The sequence below is a fragment of the Taudactylus pleione genome, unplaced genomic scaffold, assembly GCF_031769625.1.
Source record: "Taudactylus pleione unplaced genomic scaffold, aTauple2 ptg000309l, whole genome shotgun sequence".
Taxonomy (NCBI): Eukaryota; Metazoa; Chordata; class Amphibia; order Anura; family Myobatrachidae; genus Taudactylus; species Taudactylus pleione.
In genome coordinates, this window is record NW_028284710.1 from 5,203,713 (window position 1) to 5,224,963 (window position 21,251).

Here is a 21,251-nt window from a genome sequence, read left to right on the forward strand (position 1 = left end):
CGTCCAGCGCCATTTTAAGTTACAACTCACGAGCTAAGTACAGATGGCAATGTTTTTGGTAATCCTTTTAGAAGCCATGACAGGCCCATTCTGGGGACAACCTTGCATAGAAAAATACCAAAACAACTAGAAAAACAGCTTCCTGAGAAAAGTAATTAGAAAAGACAATACACCAGGAACTGTGGGTGTTTTTGCATGTAAATGGAGAGACCCCACATGTGGACAGGTGTAGCTGTGGCAATTGTAATATGGCCCAGACACTTCAATTTGACTGAATGAACAATGGTAAGAAATTTGCTTGAAAAGAACTGACACAGGTATCCTAATTACCCTGTTTGAGAGTGAAGCTCACTGCCCATAACACATTGCATTGTAGTTTAAAAATGTTAGTAAGGAATTATATATATATATATATATATATATATATATAAAAAAAATATCATACAAACTCGGCACTCACATGCTTTTCAAACTGCAACTCCTTTGAACATAGGGAATGTTGGTTCCAAAATATTGCAATAATTTGTTAAGCTGGCCACCGCTTCACGGTCATTCCCATCTAGCCAGTCCCTACACTGATTCTCAGATAAATTAACTTGATCTGCCATCTTGGCCTCAAGCTTGCATACATTTTAAACAGAAAACTGGGTCCTGCCTTAAAGAGACAGGACCACACCCAGGGCTATCAGTTAATAAGCACCTGGAAAAAGAAAAAAGTTTGTCTTACATTTGAAAAACAGGGTGCCCCAGATGGTCGAGTGCCGTGGATTGAGCCTGTCGTTTATTTAAATTTTGTGGTCACACTTGCTAGGGCACCCTGTTTTTCAAATGTAAGACAAACTTTTTTCTTTTTCCAGGTGCTTATTAACTGATAGCCCTGGGTGTGGTCCTGTCTCTTTAAGACAGGACCCAGTTTTCTGTTTAAAATGTATGCAAGCTTGAGGCCAAGATGGCAGATCAAGTTCATTTATCTGAGAATCAGTGTAGGGACTGGCTAGATGGGAATGACCGTGAAGCGGTGGCCAGCTTAACAAATGATTGCAATATTTTGGAACCAACATTCCCTATGTTCAAAGGAGTTGCAGTTTGAAAAGCATGTGAGTGCCGAGTTTGTATGATATTTTTTATGTAGATGGTGTGGTCACATACCAAGGGCACCCCAGATGGTCGAGTGCCGTGGATTGAGCCTGTCGTTTATATATATATATATATATATATATATATATTTATTAAATCCATCATAAATAGAATCACATGCATAAACACCGCACATTACGCATAGTTGCACTGTTAACATGTCGCACATTAGCGAATGCATAATACCCCGCATGCGAACGCTGTTTATTAGCTTCGTGCATACGCATCTTCCCCAAGTTAACTAGCGTCTTTTCTCAAACCCCTAATACTTACACACTGCACATTCACATAAAAGGTTCCATAGCTTCAAAGTATAAGATTCAAGTTTTATCCATTTATTACTAATGCTGTGAAATAAAAGATTATTTGGTACCTTACGTTTAATACATGATAAGTAAACCGTGTTTGGTGTTGTACTGATGTGCACTGTCTCAACAGCTTTCCGGTATCATCGGTGTGAAGATCGCAATATGCATTCTCAACTTATGGACCGTAGAGAGTTAAAACACCAAAATGTACTTTGTAAAACTAACATCTTAGATTTGCATGCAGGGGGAATAGAGGAGACAATAGGCTGTCGGAGGCTGACCTGTGTCCATTTGAATCAACCTGTTAAATGTCCTGTAACAGAAGCACCGTGATGGAGAACCAATGGGATCGCAACAAATCTCTCTATTGTATTGTCTATTTCTGTAAGGGTATATATATATATATATATATATATATATATATATATATATATGTGTGTTCTGACCACAATCTGGAGTCTTCATGTTGATGGAGGTTTCTTGTTAATGCCGGAATCTGGTCCCAGAGCGCGTGCATATGTATAACTGTACCTTGGGTCTGTATAATTTCTTTGCGCTAAATTATCACAGCGTGTAACTATCTGTACTTTGCTTGAATAATAACCTTTGTGCGTTGGAACACATTTTCTCAAAGCCTGAAGGCATTTATTTACTGTATGACTGCGTATGCAAATAGCATAAATTTTAGAAGGTATAGGCAGGAGAGTATAGAGGTTTAAATTCAGTACCCTTAGATTGTTGCTATGGGCAACATCTCCACTTCTATAAACCTGTACTTTAGTTAATATACCCCATAGTTTTTCTTTTTTTTCCACGTTTAAAAGGAAATTTGATCATGGTCATGAATAGTGTTTCCACTTTCTGCGCCCCCCTCCCAATTGCCTTTTCAGCTTTGTTTTATGTACTTAACATGAAAGCTAACAATACTACGTATGTAACACTACAACTTTTAACAGGTAATTTTGACAAGGAAAAAACAGGTTGAGATCTGGAAATCTGAAAGAATAAACACTGTATTGCCACAAGTGTCACCTCAAATCAAATAATGCCTGAGATTGGCTACACAATTATCATTGACCCCTAAAAGCCAGTCGGAAAATGAATGCGGTCAGCTGATTTACTAATCACTCATTACCTACTGAAATGCAGCTCCTCAACCCAAACAAAATTGACATTAGTGTAACCAGCTTTACACTCCGACTAACTGGTGATGGCACAGCTAATGTTTCGTGAGACAAGGAAATGTGCCAAAACACAAACGACTTTATTTCATGAATAGGACACAGTAGTTTTGTGAAAATTTTTATTACCAAATCAAAATTTCTGCCCTTTTAAGCAACTTATAATAATCATTGTTTTGCAGATATTATTGCATTAAGACTGAGTTAATTAGATGTAGCAAGTTTTAATACAAAGTGTGGAGCACTGAAAAAAAAAAAAATCTTGTGCGGCTAAGAAAATTGCAATTTAATTTACAGTTACGTTACTACCCCTAAGCATTAATACTCACAATGGTGCAGGAGCATATAGGTAGAATATCATTTTAATAAGGTCCTAAATTGAAGCAAACAGTAGGTATCTGGCGGTTCAGTTTGCAGACATGAAAATATAAAAAAGTTAAATACATAAGAGGAGACATTTTATTGAGAGGCTAGGTAACCACATTTTGTTCAACAACTGTTTGGCAACCACAAGGGTACTGCAGACAAATTTTCATGAGCTGCTCTAACTAGATGTACCTGCTTTTGCATTCCCCCAGATAACAATTTCATATAATGTGCAAAGGCCACTTTATGGGGTACAGTTGGACAAACAGACCAGTTTAACAAAATAGTTTACACTTAATTTTTTTCATACATGCATAAGAATATACAAATATAACAAAGCAGTCTTAAAGACCATTGTCATTTTCCAAGACCTTATATGATCAGAAGAATAGTCTTGTGGTGGGATGTACTCATTTATTGTATCATGGCTAAAGTAGCAAAATTAAAATCTGTTATTTTGATAACATGCGTTCACCTATCCTTAGTAATTGATATTAATGTGTGCCATATAAAATAGTGGTTGCTCAGATCAACTTAATGGTGTTTCCACAGGTGCATGAAAGGGAAGTGGTTATTCTATACTAGAAAAGCTGTTCCCCAGCACACTGCAATAGACCAGCAATAAGATTTAAATAATACATGATAATAGAAATCCAGAGTTTAAGCAATCTGGGCCACGCAAGGTATCTCTGTACCGGTGGTCCCTAACACTACATTATAATAGCACCTAACATAGATCTCTGTTACAATAATGGCCCGTACTCAATTGCCGGCAAAAAGTCCAAATCTGCGAATATATCACAGATGACGTAATTTTGGCAGGCGGAAAAGTATCGCCATATTCAATTGCAAAGACTTTGAACCATGCTTGCACCCATTTTCAAGTACCCCAAATTTTACAGGACTACTTATTTTCTCAGAAAAATACTGCTTAATGCTATTCTTCACCACTTGTACAAAGACTCGATATAGAGGCAATTGAAAGCACTTAAGTACTCCAAATAGCTCCAGGGGGGCTAATCGGCAACATCTGTACTGATCCCCAATGTTAGTGCATCTTTTGGGGGTGTTAGGCTGATTTCCACATTTCTCACAGCACTTTTCGCCCGTTTGAGTTTTGCTGGAACGCGTTTTTGTGTCCTTTGGAATTGAATACAGCGAATAGCGGGGGCGCGCACGAAAACTGTGTGTCCAAAACACGCGATGTAGGCAAAAAATCTGGCAGGCGGAAAAGTACCACGGGTGCGAAACTAATTGAATACAGGCCAATGTATGAAAGTGTATTGGTGATATAAAAAAGAAAAAAAAAATATCAAGCTGTGGCACCATCACTGGTGGAGGACCCTACAAATGGAATCAGTACGATTCAAATCCCGACAGCGGCTGCCCGATGCAGGAGGAAATCCCAATCGTCCTAAGGTAAGTACTAACTAAATTAATTCTACCCCTTACCATAACCCTCCCTTAGTGGTGCCTAACCCCCCCCCCCCTTTCCCACAACCGAATCCTAAGTCCCCCGGGGGGGGGTGCCTAACCCTAACTTCCCCCTGGGAGCCCTAAACCCTCCCTGCGGCCTTCTTACCTTCGATCAGTAAGCCAGGTGTCGAACTCCCGCCGTATGTCTAATGGGAATCGGCATGAAATACCGCCGACCACATGGCCGGCGGTTCAATCCCCGGCAGCGCCTGGTCGACAAAAGCAGAGTTCCCGGCAGCGGAAGCCCGACAGCGCTGGAAATCCCGATCGTCGCTTAAGTATAAACTAACCTAACACCCTAACCCTCCTTAGGGGTGCCTAACCCTAACCCCCCCTTCCCCGCTGCCTAAACCTAAGTCCCCCGGGGGGGTGCCTAACCCTCCCTCCCCCTAGCCTAACCCTCCCGGGGGGTGTCTAACCCTAAGTCCCCCCACGGGTGCCTAACCCTCCCCCTAGCCAAACCCTCCCGGGGGGGTGTTTAGCCCTAAGTCCTCCCGGGTGCCCTAAACCTGACCCTCCAACTCCCCCCCCCGCGCAGCTGTCCGCTCGCGGCGCCCAGCATCCCTTCGATCGGGATGCCGGTTTCCCGGCACTGGGGAAATGTCAGGTGTCTACATCTAGACACCCGGCATTTCACCCTCGCTGGGATATGAGTCGGGAAGCCGGCTGTCGGTATTAAGGCAGCCGGTTTCCCGATTGTATACAGTCTAATGACAGGCATCGGGATTTCGACGTCTGTCATTAGTGCCTTGCTGGGATTAAGCAGTCGGGAAGCCGGCTGTCTGGGTTTAGGTCCGCCGGCTTCCCGACTGCATACCCTACAAACTACTAGATCCACTCTGCAAGCATGATTTGTACCTTCTGGATACTTTAGGTTTTGGGTGCTAATCAATGGTCTAATTACTGCTGCGGAAAAATAGATTGTTAGTTAAAGGATTTCAAAATTAGGCATTCACATAACCTGCATAGTAACTAATCATAGTGAGGTGTGGAGTCGGACACTAGCTAATTGAAAACTGTCTCACACCCTCTACATAATCCCTCACCTTCCACTGTAAGCTGAGTCTAATGTTTAACAAAGCCGGAGTAAGACCCACAGAAGACATGAGAAACCAGAGACCAACAGGTATCTAGTATGAAACCAAACGAGGGATCTTGGTATCCCCCAGGTATCCTCCAAGATAGAGATTTTACGGTGAGTAAAAATCAAATTTACTTTTTAATCCATCTGGGGGATGCCATTACTTCTGGGATATACCAAGGCAAGGCAATTAAGGGGGGGTGGGGGAGCGTCGGAACCGACCACTCTAAGAATGTTCCTGCCCGACACTGGCATGCCTTGCGCCAAATGTATGGAAGCGGTAACATTTTGTAAAAGTGTGTACTGATGACCAGGTAGCTGCTTTGCACAGCTGCTCAACCATGCCGTACAGCCCAAGAAGCCCCGACAGTACGAGTCGAGGGCCTGAATTGAGGCCGGAACAGTCACATTAGAGGACAAATATGCCTGCCAAATGGCAGAAGTGACCCATCTAGATGTGGATCCTTTCGCTGCAGGCCAGCCTCATTTTGGTGCGTCAATCAACACCAACAGGTTATTCGTACACCCCAAAGATGCAGTACAGTCAAGTAAATACAGTGCAGTACAGTCCAAGTAACGCACAGGTCACATCCAACAGTGCTAAGGAAGAATCTTCATTAGTTACTGAATCCTGGTGAAAAGCTGGGAGGACAATATCCTGGTTAATGTGGAAAGCTGATACCACCTCTGGAAGAAAGGAAGGTTTAATGCGTAACACTAACCTATCCTCATGAAAGATGAGAAGTGGAGATTTACAGGAAAGAACCGATAACTCAGATACCCTTCTGGCCGAATCAATGGGCAAAAGGAAAACCTTCAAAGATATCGCAATTCTACAGTTTCCAAAGGCTCAAACTGTGCCGTTTGAAGTGCCTCCAAACTAAACTTAAGTCCCAAGGAGGAACCAGCGGGACATAAGGAGGCTGTAGGCAAAGAACACCCTGCAAGAAGGTTTGAACTTCAGGAATAGAGGCCAATTTTCTCTGAAACAGGATCGATAGGGCCGAAAAGTGTCTATTAAGAGAGGACAATCTAAGACCCTTAACAAACCCCTCTTGCAGAAAAGACAAGATACTCAGAATTTTTCAGGTGTGAACTTATGTTGTTCACACCAAGATATATATATCTTACATATCAGATGATAAATCTGGGAAGTAACTGGTTTGCAAGCCTGTATCTTGTTTTTTTTTTATCACAGATTCGGAAAACCCTTTTGCCCTCAAAATATTGGATTCAAGAACCATGCCGTCAAAGCCAACTGAGGCAACTTGGGGTGACGACATGGACCCTGAACCAACAGATCTGGATGTAGGGGCAGACTATATGGAACAATACAAATGAGGTAGAGGATATATACGTAGGCGCTTCACTGCAACTCAAATGCTGCCTCTCACACCTGTAAAGATTTAATCCAAAAAATACTAAAAATAGACAATAAGGAGTAGGTATAATGAAAATGGTGCCGCCTATTGATGATTAGGGAGTACAGAATGGAAGATGGATAGAAAAATTCTTATCCGTTTGTGGTGGACATGTATCTGTATCCAATTCCTTTTCGTTTGTCATAATCGTTTTTTCCTCATGCGAATATAAAAGGAAAAAAGGGACAATGTGTAGGTTGGTTTGGACTTTAGTATAGTCTATAATAGGGTATGCGCCGACTCACAGATTAGAGAGGGGCATACTCCTATGATAATAAGTCTCTGCGAATAATCTCCAAAAGCTTCTTTATTGTATGTGAGCAGATATGGAACGTCTGACAACATGGTCCAAAGAATTGCATACCAATGACGGCGCAGCTAATCTGGAGCCACCAGAAGGACTGGCTGTGCCACTGATCAAATCTGATGAATTACCTTCCCAGGTGGAATACCCAAGGTGTTGTCCTGAGACAGAGATCTGTACCTTAGAAGCATCTTGTTCAGACAAGAAGCCATTAGATCTATGCCTGTAGATCCCCATCTGGCAACTATTTCTGCAAACACCTACTGGTGCAATTCCCATTACCCTGGATGCACACTGTGGCGACTTAAGAAGTCCGCCTCCTAGTTGTCCACTCCCGGAAAGTAAATTGCTGAAAAAGCTGGAAACAAATTTACTGCCCAATGAAGGATGTGAGAAACCACCTTCATTGCTTGACAGCTGCGTGTGCCACCCTGTTAGTTTATGTAAGCAACTGCCGTGGTACTGATTGGATTCGCACTGGTAAATTCCTTAGAGGGCATTGAGCCTGACTCAATGCATATCAAATTGCCCTTAATTTTAGTATAGGAGCATTCACTATGGGTGGAATTTCCAAAAGGCTTGGTATGCTATTCTGAAAAAGGATAAAGACATTTTTTAGGAATATTAAATTTGGAATCAGGTTTTAACCAGGTTTCTTCTAATAATTTTCTCAAAATATGAAAATTCTGGGAAAGTTTGAGGTGTCTTCCCAGTCATAATCCAATTCCCCTTCTTCTTGGGAAGAGGCAGCTGAAGCCTCTTCTCAAGGAAAATCCACTGACAAATGGCCTGAACATCTTTTAATGGCTATGGCCCCTGCAGATGTTATTTTTAGTGACATCGCCATTTGAGCGAGACATCGTCCCATATTCTGGGCTTTACTGAGGCATCAGACAAAGGAGGAGCTTGAGCACAGAGTGTCATATAATTTTCCTGAAAGTGACGTAATTAACCTATGGCGTCAGCCATTGTTCTGGCCCAATCAGGCACCACTGGCTATTCAGCCGAACTTCCTGATAATGAAACCCCCTGTGAACAACCAGCACAGAGCGACCCTGGGTCCATACTTTTTGTCAATTTTTATAAAAGTATAAACAGTGACTGATCACTTTTTTTGGGAACCCTTGTCTGGCTTACCCATACTGTAAAAGAAGACAAGTCTAACCAATACAGATAGCTACCTAACTTCCCGTGGAAAAAGTGCAGCACTAATGGCACACATCCACTTAGTGATCATACTGAGCGATTGCACGATACGATATCTTAATCGCGCAATTGCTCAGTAATTATGCACTTTTTTGTCGGAAACGACCAGCGATGCGTGCTTCCGCTGGTCGTTTCCGACAATCATCGCACGAAAATGCTGTACAACCTGACAATAACGTCAGGTTCAAGCATGGTAGTGGATGATTGATGTGCCTACACTGAACGTTCAGTGTAGGCACAGCACAGACTGACAAACGACTGCACGATTACAATGTCGTAATCGTGCAGTCGTTTTGAGGTCTGCAAGTGGATGTGTGCCTTAATTAAAAAAATTAGAGGTAATTAAGACTCTATTCACCCTCTGTTAAATGCAAAAAAAAAAAAAAACCCTGGCTTATAGTCCAAATTCTTTGCAAAAACCAAAAGGTAAAACAAATCTTATATACCTCTGTATGTTACTGCCAAAATTCCTGAGAAAAGTGCAGTAAAGATGCTTATAAATCCATAAGCCCAGAAAGCACCAGGTTAATACATATAATAATCCTACTTAACTGCTTATCTTGTTAGCATCCATCCCCCAGTATCTGCTGTGAGATCCTCCAGCTTCAGCTACTCTCATCCGATGTAATGCATTGCTCTGCAGCAGTGTGAGCTGCTGACAATAAAATACCTGCGGGATGCGTTGCCAAGCGCGGCATCCTGCTCACTCAGAGCACCTGTGTAATCATAGTCTCCAGGGAACGCCGGAGACTAACGCGGCCCGGAATGATGTCATCCACTGCGAGAGTACACTTGCAGCGGCACCGCATGCTGGAACCCATCAAGCTTCTCTCTCCTCAAAAGTATGTTGCTGCTCTGTAAGCAGTCCGGCGACCCAACAAGGAACGGTGACTGAAAGTGGCGTGGTGTTGTGGAAGCGACGGGGATATGTGAGACATACCGGCTCTACAATGCATGTGAGTAATAACAAGCCTGGTCAATCTGCTCAAAAGCAGTGTGTCGGGAAGCAGTAGACAATGGCAAATAAGATTTTTAGACATTTTGTGATAAGCTTACCTTCTATGCCAGCGGCGGCCTCAGATGTGGGTCTGGCATGGAGAGAGACCCAGGGACTGTGTAGTTTGGTGACTCTCTCAGGGGTAGTCTTTAGAGTGGGATACAGGTTCACATAGACCTCTAATCTAATCCCACTTTGTTAGCGCTCGTTGCGGAACAATTAATAATTAGAACAAATAATTTGTGTATGTGTATCAGGTACCAAGACTGAGCTATAGTGAAAAATATGGTTAGAATTGTTTGCATATAGGTTATATACACATTAGCCATTCTGTTGTCTCTGGGATTTACCTAGTTCAAGCTGTGGTATTCATACAGGGTCTAGAAAAAGATTATACTGGGAGTCGAGCAGAGATGACAAGAGGCCTCAAGATTTGGATGTAGAGCTTTAAGGACGAATTTGAACAGTGAAATTAAGTATATCACAATAAATTGCATGTTTTTGTTAACACTTAAAAGGTTTACAGCAAAACTACTGGTCATGGTTAATGCACATTATTAAATGTTGTCACAGAATATATATGAGTCAACAATAAACCCATCAAAGGATGTGAATATGAGAATATGGTGGACTATGAAGATCTTCTCACGGCTTCTGGGTGATTCTTACGGGAGTTGGGACCATACTAAGCCGGGAGAAGCTCTTCATAGTCCACCATATTCACATCCCCGGGTGGCTACATCGTACAGTGACGTTATTACACTATATTGTGTTTTCCATTTCTTATTTTTTATACCGGAGAATTACCTATACCGGAGGACTTGGGACAATTCCTTTGATGGGCTCATTGTTGACTTGTTGGAACAATCCAGAGCGGAAGTGAGGTTGATTTGTTTTGTTATATGCTATTAGATATAAGGTGGTGACTTATTATTAACCTCTGCAGCACTGGAGTGCAGCGCCATAGGGTTTGTACATTTTTTTTTTATATTAACACAATATATATGATCCACATTGGTTAGTGACTTAAAACGAACACACCTTAGTATCATTTCAGTTTCTTTATTAAGATTTTTTTTTTTGCATAAAATGTGGCTTCAGAAGATCACAGTTTGATAAGGTTATGTTAAAAATACAATTAGATACATAGAACATGCTGTCGCCATGTGTGCAGCTTTATTCCTGAATTTGTTAGCACAGAATGCTATTAATGGAATTAAACAGTTAGGACAAATATTTCACACATTAAAGTGCATATTTGGAAATACATTTGTAGCACAAGCATATCTAAAACCATTCTACTGATTAGGGAGCTGATGTATGTAATATTATAAAGCTGGTGCTAATGCTGATTAAAATAAAAATAATAAAATAAAAATGGGAACAACCTATTGAGGACTATAAGAAGTCAAGTCAATGAGGAAGAGAGTTGGGTCCTGTAAACCATTTTCACGCCAAATTCGCATTGCGAATTGCAATTCAATTCCAAACTCACTCTGTATTTTTCCAGCAAATTTGATATTTTTATGAGCACCCCCAAGCAGGTGAATAGGTAGGGACCATCTTTATTTTAAGGTAAAAATGTGGAGACACAGTGCAGAACCTCTGGTACACCCCTCACAATGAATAATCATGCAATTCGAGTAGTTTAAATAGCAGAATTTGGCCAAAAAAGACAAGTCAGTTTTCAGGTGAATTTCTCTTAAAAGCTCAATAATGGGTTAAATGATGTGGGACAGGTATGTTGGTGTTTTATTGATTGCGAAGGGTGTTGTGAATTTGTAAATGGGAGCTTTTTCCCCAAAAACTTTTTACAAATTTGTACTGTATTAAATAAAAAAAATAAAAAAAATCACAAAAAACTTTTTTCAGTACCCCAAAACACTGGAAAGACTAATTTGCTAAAACACACGTGATACCTATTTTTCCACCATTAATATTAAAATGCAAAAATCAGCCATTTGACACAAGTACCTCCAGTACTTCCCATATGGCCACTAACTGTCTTCTATATGGTCCGGCTAGCTTATTTGCCACTTTTTGGGGGTCCAGAAGGTTTTCCCACTGTTTCATGCGCTTCTCCCAGGTGGCTTTTTGTAGTAAGAGATTCGTGCCATATCGCTGTGAATCTGCATTCCTAATTGAATTGACCTCTAGAAAGAAAAACCTAAGTGATCAGCATTTCAGTGTTCACTTTCTTATAGTCTGGTATGGGGTTTCACTATATCTTAATCTGTAGCAACATTTGGACGGGTAATGCTAGGAAGAAAAAATAAATAATAATAGAAATTGCCTCTTGCACATAGTAAGCACAGTTGAGATTCCCAGTCCCACTTCAATTTACTATCTGGAAAACAATGTAATGATATTCAAAACAAGCCTATTTGTGCTTTTGCTGTATAGTTGTACATTCTGCTAAATATTATACAATCTGCTATACTTATACTTCCCTGCATTAGGTTGCTGGATGTCTACATGTAGACTTCTTACAGGCTGTTTGAGATGTACAGTCGCTTTCCCAAGAAAAAAAAAAAAGGATGCTCTCAAATGGTCCAAATGCATAACCCATGTTGTGTGTTAAAATTTTTAAAATTATCTAATGACTAATTAAATCTGGGGTGGACAATACAATTTTAGCTATTAAAATAATTTTGCCATTGGAACAAGTACGTTATACATTTGTATTATGGTTCTATAAATAAGGTAGAGGCAGGATAGGAGTCAACTGAATGATGCTCTGTATAGCACGAAAAGCATATCAGTACACACATCCACTTTTGATGAGCAAAACAGTGTTGGAGTCCTCCCCAATGCATAAACCAAGACTAATAGATCCATCCCAGCCTGTGGGAACACATGGACATGGATAACCTGTAAATGTTTGTACGGGTGCCGACACCATGGGTAGTACACAAACAATAATGCTCACCTGCCAACCACCACAAAATGACAACTAGGCACTTTACATTCCCATCTGACCTACCCATGCCCAGTTTTATTTGCTGAATGGCAAATGTTCACAAAGGATAACGAGGGTTATTCACCAATTAGGCTGCAAAGTACCAGAAAATATTTTTTATGTGAAGTTGTGTTTTAGTACGAATAGAAACTGAAATTTCCCATACAATAAATCTAGCAAATGTATAGAAAAGTTACATATAAATTTGTGAGTGACGATTATAAAATACGCATGCGTCACTAACTTGTGTTATATCCGACAGCCTTTATTCCTCAGGCTAGATTTAAAGTGACAGCCCTACTTTGAAACATTTAAATAGGAAACTGCTTTTATTTGGCCTTTGTAGTTTCTTATTAAGTTTGCAGACTATCATGCATTCAAATATTGTTCGCGTTTGTTAAGGCGTTAGATTCTTACATGCAGTTTGGTGAAAACTGCTGAATTAGAGCAATTCATGGCACAATGGTGCTAAATTAATTAAACCAATCAAGATCATGCTAAATACATGTAAACAAAATATATTTGCTTTCTGTCAAGTCTTTTAATCTATTATTAGATGCTGTATGGATAAAAATATGGCTAGGTTATTAATATACAGTAACAAAAAAAAGTATTCCTTCTATACAACTTCAGATTTGTTTAAGATGGGTCTATCTGAAAACAAGTAGGAGCAGTTGAAACATAGAGCACCTTAATGGTGCCAAATTCCAGTAATTTAAGAAAGTTTAGGTTTGGCAACGCAGTCTCTATATTGGTCTGGGCCAATGTTCTTTTTGGCATCATACTACATTGAAGACCATGGAAAGATATTGTTCATATGATACATGTATCCAGCCATCTTGGTCTGTGTCAAAGCGTCGGAAAACATCGGTTAATTTCTGAAATGAAAAAATACAAAACACAAAATTAAAACACAAAAAGAACAAGAAACTCTTCAAATAAAACTATTTCAAAAGGGATTAGAAAAGTCTTACACTGCTACTAAAAAGTTTCAAGTTTGCTACCTCAAAACGTACAATCTAAATGATATGAAAAAAAAAAAAACAGATAGTACATCTGGTACATGGCAACTAAACCCCAAAAGCTGCACTCTTTGATTGGAATATGCCACTAGCTGTGGACATAGATGACATCAGAAGAGAGCTTTTCAGATTCCATTAAAGATGGCCGCCAACAATTTCCTGAAATTGGCTACATCTCAGCTTCTATCCTTCCGATTTAAATTCTTTTTTTCGTTCAAAAGCAAATTTTAATTGGAAACTTTTTTGCTATTACACTGTTTTACCTAAACCTTAAGGTTCCGCACAATTTAAAAAAATAATAATTTTATATATTTTTCATTATTGTCAAATAACTTTTTTAAAATTCAAAATATCAATTTTGTACCTCAGAAGACAAAATGGGCATTATTTCAGCTTTCCATTTTCCTGTTTTGATAAGAAACTTCTTCAGAAATCACGTGTCAATAGTGCGGTTCCCAGGAAAAAACTATTTGGGCCTTTTCCTAGAAATGCTTGTATCTCAGCTTGTTGCAGTCATATTTAATTTTTTTTTGTTTTGTTATAAAACTATGTTTTAAGCATACATTTTGTTGTAATTATAATTTTTGCCAAAGCTTTGAGGTTTTTTTTAATTAAAATAAATTATTTTGATTAATTTTAGTTTTTTTGTGTGTCATTTTTAAAAATTGTATTTTCTTTTTTCTATGTATTTTCTTTTTTCTATGTATTTTCTTATTTTCATTTTGGTAAAATTGTACACACTAATAAAACACAGGCACAGCAATTACTTGTGTACACAGCACCCAGTGTACACAAGTACTTTTGCAATGGTCAGTTTGTTATTCACAAAAGCAAAAACCCCTACTCTGCACGCATTGAGGGCCAAGCTCATGAACAAAATAATGTGATCATAAAAGGAGATGGCGGTGCTGTCGGTCTGTTGCAAGATGCAGCCATGTTAAGCAGGTTTATGCTTGCTGGACCAGAATTAGTTAACATAATACACGAGTTCGAGGCCCACAGCAAACTTAACAGTACCGACAGGAGGGCTCACCATAAACAGTATGCTACTTATCAGAGAAAGTTTCAGGACAAAACACACGCCTTAAAAGAAAGCTTCCTTGAATTTGGAAACCCCTTTGAGCTAAACTTTTCAAATCTTGTAGTTTGGGACACAAACGCATAAAAGCTGTAGTTGGTGCTGATAAAAAGCGTTAAAATTGTATTGCAAATATGTGAAAGAACATTTCAGTACGGAAGCAGCTTTCAGTATATTTGCCTGACTGCACAAAACTGGGACAGAGGCATTTGGCTTTGCTTGAAAAAAAGATTCCTCTTTAACGATTTCTGACTTGAGAAGTGATGTTAAACTTTTTTTCAAGAGCATTCATTGTAAGTTAAAACAGGAAGTTAGATTTGAACAAGTTTTTTTAATGAGAACACCAGTACTCCACCTTATCTTTCCTCAAATGGAGTTCTGTGAGCATGTCAGAAATCTCTGCAACTAAGGGCATAATTCAGAGTTGGGAATAGAGTAAGAATTAGCAAGTAAATGTGTACATGGACAAAACATGTTGCAATGTATAGATTTTTTTGCATGTGGTGTAAATACTCGCTGCTTTTGCATTTAGCCAACAAATGCTGGACAGGTTTATTCTTGCACTGTAATTTAGAATTCAGTTTGGACCCAACCCTCCCAAATCTAAATCTCTGCACATTTTGCATCTTCCCCACCTGCAGTGTAACATGGTTTTGACCAAGATGGACAGTTACTTGCTCTATCTTTCTCTATTCCCAAATTTGAATCAGGCTTTAAGATCCAAGAAGAAACTTGATGCCCCGCAGTTCGAAGGTTTATGTGATGCTATCATTTACGATGGAGCAGCACCAGCATATGCTCTTACGCCCAAAATATTACGGACATTTAGAGAGTACTGTGATACTGAGCTCAAACACAGACTTTTTAATGAGGTTCCATGTGAAAAGAATACACATTTCTTGGGATTCTTACTCGACAGCTTGCTAAAGAAGTTTGAGAGAGAGAAATCTACTACCAAACAATTGGAATGACTCTCTCCTGCAATCAAAATAAGATCGAATTCGTTAAGTTAATTGGAGAGCAAGCACTTTTTGAAGTTTGATTGGACTCACATAATTACTGAGACTGATGGCATAATTCGCTCATCTAGATCGGAAGAAACTTCGATTGACTGAAACGAATGCAGAAAACAGGAAGAAGCAGATGGAAGGATTTTCCTGCACACTAAAGATAGTGTCGAACATGGAGCAAAGAAAATTGTAATTTACATAGTAGATACTGATGTATTTGTTTTGGCAATCCCTTTTTTTCATGAATCTCAAAAGTGCTGGTCTTCGGGAATTATGGCTTCTCTTTGGAACTGGGAGGTCTCAAAGATACATCAGCATTAACGCCAAGTTTAAAGGTCTAGGTGAAGATAAAGCTGTTGCCTTGTGAGGATTCCATGCATTCACTGGATCAGATATAACTTCATCATTTGCAATGAAAGGAAAACAGACTGCCTGGAATATATGGAAATCATTCCCGAAGCTACAAAAGTATTAAACCTCCCTGTTCCGCAAGAGTATTTCTGATGAGACTTCTGCAATTCTGGAGAAGTTTGTAGTTTTACTTTTCTACAAAAAGGCAAAAGACTTATCAATCAATTGTGTGAGAAAGCTCTTCTTTACTTCAAAAAGTTGAATTCTTCAAAATTCCACCAACTAACGAGGCATTAAGGCAGCATTGTCTCCATTCAGCATATCAGGCAGGACAAATCTGGGGTAGGGCCTGCTCAGTAGAAGCCAACATACCAGGGCCAGAAGACGGGGATAGACCATGGTTGAAAGGAAGTGCATGCCGGTCTGTCATCTCTGCCCTCTATTTAGGAAGCTAGCATAGAAGTGGTTAAGTGCAGCTATACTGTCAGATGTCGTACATGATGCTCCTGCTCAAAGGACAAGGTTCCTTGCATGCTACTTTTTGCAAACTGCAATAAGGGTAAAAAATGTAGTAACACATACAATAAGAGGTATGTGCTGAATTAATCATTATTAATTTTATGTTATCCTATACTAATATCCTCTACTTGTTTATCTAAAAATTATTACTTTGTTTCAGGAATTAATCAGACGACGAGGAAGGAGATGTTTACAGTCAAAGTAGTTTACATAATTTGCAGGAAGGTTTCTTAAAATGTGATTCTTTTTGTAGACTTTTAGCATTTTATTCAATTATCAAAGTTAAATTAATAGTGTCATAATATAGTGGGTTTTTTAATTTTATTTTAAAAGGGTTGGGCATAACATTTTAGTTTTTTAAGAAATTTTGAAAATCCTTAAGGATTCAAGAAAAAATAGTTATAAATAGTTTAAACTTAAAAGAGCTTTATAACACACAAAACAAATCAAAATAGGACTACAATGAGCTGAGATACAAGCATTTCTAGGAAAATGTCCGAATCGCAATATTGATACGTGATTTCCAAATAAGTTTTTATCAAAACGGGACAATCTTGGTATCAATAGCAAGCTGAAACAATGCTCATTCTGTCTTCTGAGGTACAAAAGTGATATTTTGAATTATAAAAATAGTTATTTGACAATAACTCCATTGAAAAATATAAAATGTTCTGTTTTTTTCAAAACTGTGCATAAACCTTAAGGTTTAGGAGAAAGTGTAATAGCAAATCATTGGAATAGGGAATCACTGGAAGCCATCTTTAATAGCTGCCATTTTTGGTGTTCTACATGGATTTCCAAGTGGATCCCTATCTGAAAAGCTCTATTCTGATGTCACCTATGGCCACAGATAGTGGCATATTCCAATCAAAAAATGCAGCATATTTTTATATACCATAAGTACTAAGATTGTGTGATTTGTCCCTTGGAAAGCAAGGTTATTTGAGTAATTGCATTACTCACACAATTATAATTGATTGCATTTTCTTTAGAAATTTACCACTTTAAAACATTACCCCTTCAATTACAAAATCAAAACATAATGATTCAATTTACACAAGTTTCGACATCATTAGGATATGGGACAGCAGTTATGGTGGGAGTGAGAACTGCAAAGCCTTTTATTAAATTACATTGCACATCCTTGCTGAAAACATTGTCTACATTTTCAGTTTGAACAAAGTATACCTTATAATCTTCTTGTAAGTTATAAAGTAATGCTTTGAAGACATAGCAGTGACACATACATATTACATACTTTGAGCCATCTGTAAATTCAGATATTCTTTGTAGAAGCCCAATTGCTGATTCCATAATCCATTTTAAGGGCAGATTGAATTGGCTTCCTCATGTTAAATGCAGATTATGTCATCTATCTTGCTGCAAACAGAATCGCCATACCATAATGCACAGATAAATACTGCTTCAACAGCTCGCAGCTAATTGAATGTGCCCCTTAGTGATGGTCCTTTGATGCGGTCATGTAGCAATGCCGACAGAAGGCCTGTTTCAGAGATGTAGGCTAATGCCGCAAATTTGTACACAGCAGCTGTGTGTAAATATGCAAATGTCTCCTCTCTGGGATTTGTATTGAGACCCCCACCAGAGGCTTCACAAATCCAAGCAACAGCGTACAAAGATGTTGCATCGGCCGCACATCAGTTAGTAATCAGCCTTAATTAAAATGGGCGCATTCACAGTGCGACAGACGCATGCGCAGATCACGATAATAGCTCAACTGTGTAAACAATGCCATTGAGTTCATCTCTATACTCTGTTTTACACCCAAAATCTCCATATCCCATGTGGTCAGAAATGATGTGCATTCAATATAAACAGATATCACTCACTTTATCTAGAGGAATGCCTTAATTATCTATTAATGTTCATGTGCCAATCAACTTTAGTACAAATTATATATTTGTGATAGCCTAAAGCATCCAGGAGGGGATTGCATTTTTTTGTTGGCGAGCTATATAAAAGTTTTTAAAAAGAGTTATTGCTAAATAATACAAAAACAAGGGCCCTCATTCAGAGCCGTTCGCTATTTGTGGTCGTTCGTTCAAAAACAAGGGGTGGCTATTCAAATGATCCGTTCGCAAATTGCAGTCTGTTCACACCTCTAAGTCTGAACGAGCGAGCAAAACATACGCTCGTTTATTTGATAAAAACGCCCCCCTGGCCGCTCGCACCATACGTCATGTCCGCTATTTATTTGATTAATCGAGTACATCGTACAGCGTATGAACTGCTCGCTATTCTTGTGGTTGGTTTTTTCAACCGCTATTTTGCGAGCAGTTCTGAGTTTAAAAAAACCAAGTGACGTGGTCAATGACGCTGCTGGATTAATTATGCACACCCTTAAAACGCCCGTTTTGACCTTTAAGCACGCCTGCGTTCGAATTCCACTCCCCCGTTTTCAAGCACCTTCCCCTGTTACCACCCACATACGCCTCATTCTGTCACTCAAAATAGCAGGCACTCGCTATATAGCGTACAAACGATTTTCGGCCGCACTGACTGGTTCGCGCATGCGTACAAAAAACCGTACGCATGCGCAGATGTGCGAACATCGCTCGGAACGAGCGTACTGCCGCTAACGAGCGGCTCTGAATGAGGGCCAAAGTTTATGCAACCAACCAATTGCACTGAAAATGTGGAATTGGAGAAGGTATCACATAGTCGGTATTACGTTAAGTAAACATTTACATTTTGTTCGTCAAAGTTTTAGTTTGCAGTCGTCTCAGTACTTAAATAAAGAAAGACCAACTGTAGATCATATTACTCATAGGTGGCTATGGCTCCATAAAAATGTAAACATTTTAGCTTGTAATAATTGAATGGCTTTGTGCCGAATCGCTATGTGTAAGGAGTATATATAATAAATGCATTGTGCCAAGACAACAATTTTCCCACTACTTAAATAGTGGGCGATTGGTCGCAATTAAAAAGGTCAACATTTTCTGAATGTCGACAGTAAAAATGACAACAATAGTTAGAATGACTATCATTGTGTAGATATGTATTTAGGTTGTCAGGGTTAACTAGTTAACATAGTCAAAAGGTTGACAGTTTTTTCATGATTTTTAAGGTTAAGCTAAAATTAAAAAAATGTGGTAATTTTAGTGTTGACATGTTAAATGGTGATATTTTACTGTGTCGACCATTTAACACTGCTGTTATGTTACGTTGTGTACCCAGCGATGCGATCCCCGATCCGATGGCCGAAATATTGGGCAGTCCCCACACATGGAACAATCCAGTGCCCGACATGCCACACCCCCCTTCCTAGCATAGACCAGCATAAGATCATTCATCAATTCTCCAGATCTCTTTTGCATACAGAAAGATCTGGAGGAGTACGCAGCAGACAATATCATGGCCACACACACGGAAAGATATAGCTGCAAGATCGTTCCAATCTGTCGGATTGGCCGCATTTATTTAAAGAAAAAATTATTCGTTTTTTTTTTAATTAGCCTAAAATACCTTCAAATCACTTTCCATTTTATTTGTAATAAAAAAAAAAAATATATATATATATATATATATATATATATACACACACACATATACACATGCACACACACACACACACACACACACAAATCAGCCATTTAATGCATTTTTTTCTTTGGGACAGTATTATTACCGTTACCCAATACTTTTACAAGATTTTTTTTTCCCCTAAATTCCTGACGGATTTTGCCCGTAAAAAAAATTGCGACTGATTTTTTTTCTTCTATTGGATACTGAGGGGATCTGGAGCACGCATACCAACGATAATAGAAAACTGGACACGATGCTAATGTAAATTTTTGCGGGGAAAACCTTGCCTGCAATTGGATAGGCCCCTATGTGTTCCTGTATGTTCTAAACGAAATGAAGGGGGAGGTGGTGTACGTTAATTATAATAATTCAAAATAACCTAGATGCAAAAACAGGTCTGAAAAATGCTCTTCACATAAGATTTAAGCAAATTTACTAACTCATCTATTCCTGTTGAAATAGGAATTTATTTTCAGTAAGCTATATGAGACCTCTAACAACATGAGCCAAGTTACAAAATAGCTCTGATAGTGCAACAGATCTACCTCCAGTTACCAAGACATCTCACCTGCAGGACAGTGCAGCACTGGATAAAGTCATCAAAGGCAATTTGTCCTTTCCTCTGTCTGTCAAATTTTCGAATGAGGATATCATAAAACTGATCTGTCAGACGATAACCTGCTCAGGAAACAGAGGTGAAAAAATAAAACTAAATTTTAAATAAATTAATGCTGTAGAGTGAAGAAGTTATCACAATAATCACATTAATTTTGAAAGATTATATACAATTACAACAGTCAACTGTATTTTGGTACCAGCCACAAGCTATTCACAGGCAGCCATGGCAGTAAGCTTCCTCTGCTACCTGAACAAAAGCATCAGTTTCTATCTGCTACATGCTGACATCTAGCACAATATCTATGGAAGCCGGAGTTTGATTGTATTACTGGTAACTACTGCATTTCATTCCAGCCGGGATCCAGAAGGACGGCTGCCTGCTCTCAAGACAGAGCGATTGTGTACGAGCAGCTCCGCTCATAACTGGAGCCCTGATTGGGCAGGATTCATTCCAATCTCCCACACAGTATATAAGTTTATATGTTTTTAAACTTTCATTTCTGCCATCTCAAGAAGGTTTAAGTGTATCATACACATATATATATATATATATATATATTTTATTATTATTTTTTTTCCAAATTAGCGCATCACCAATATCTGTATTGTAGGGTTTTGTAAATTGTAGTGAGCTTTCACAGGCTTACTGGGTGAATTGCTGCTACGAT

General features: G+C 39.0%; 1 protein-coding gene across 2 annotated transcripts in view; it reads right to left on the reverse strand.

Moving 5' to 3' along the window:
• Positions 1-9,974: 9,974 nt before the first annotated feature.
• The window catches only part of PDCD6 (programmed cell death 6), a 57,779-nt gene continuing 46,502 nt past the window's right edge, over positions 9,975-21,251 (reverse strand). Inside the window, exons 5-6 of one of the 2 annotated variants that reach the window (XM_088442306.1) lie at positions 20,534-20,646; positions 9,975-13,314 (exon numbers count right to left, since the gene is read on the reverse strand). In XM_088442306.1, the coding sequence (XP_088298432.1) occupies positions 13,216-13,314; positions 20,534-20,646 (212 nt within the window). In that variant the 3' untranslated portion in view covers positions 9,975-13,215. The remainder of the gene's footprint in view (positions 13,315-20,533; positions 20,647-21,251) is intronic. The other variant, XM_088442307.1, reaches the window with a different exon arrangement.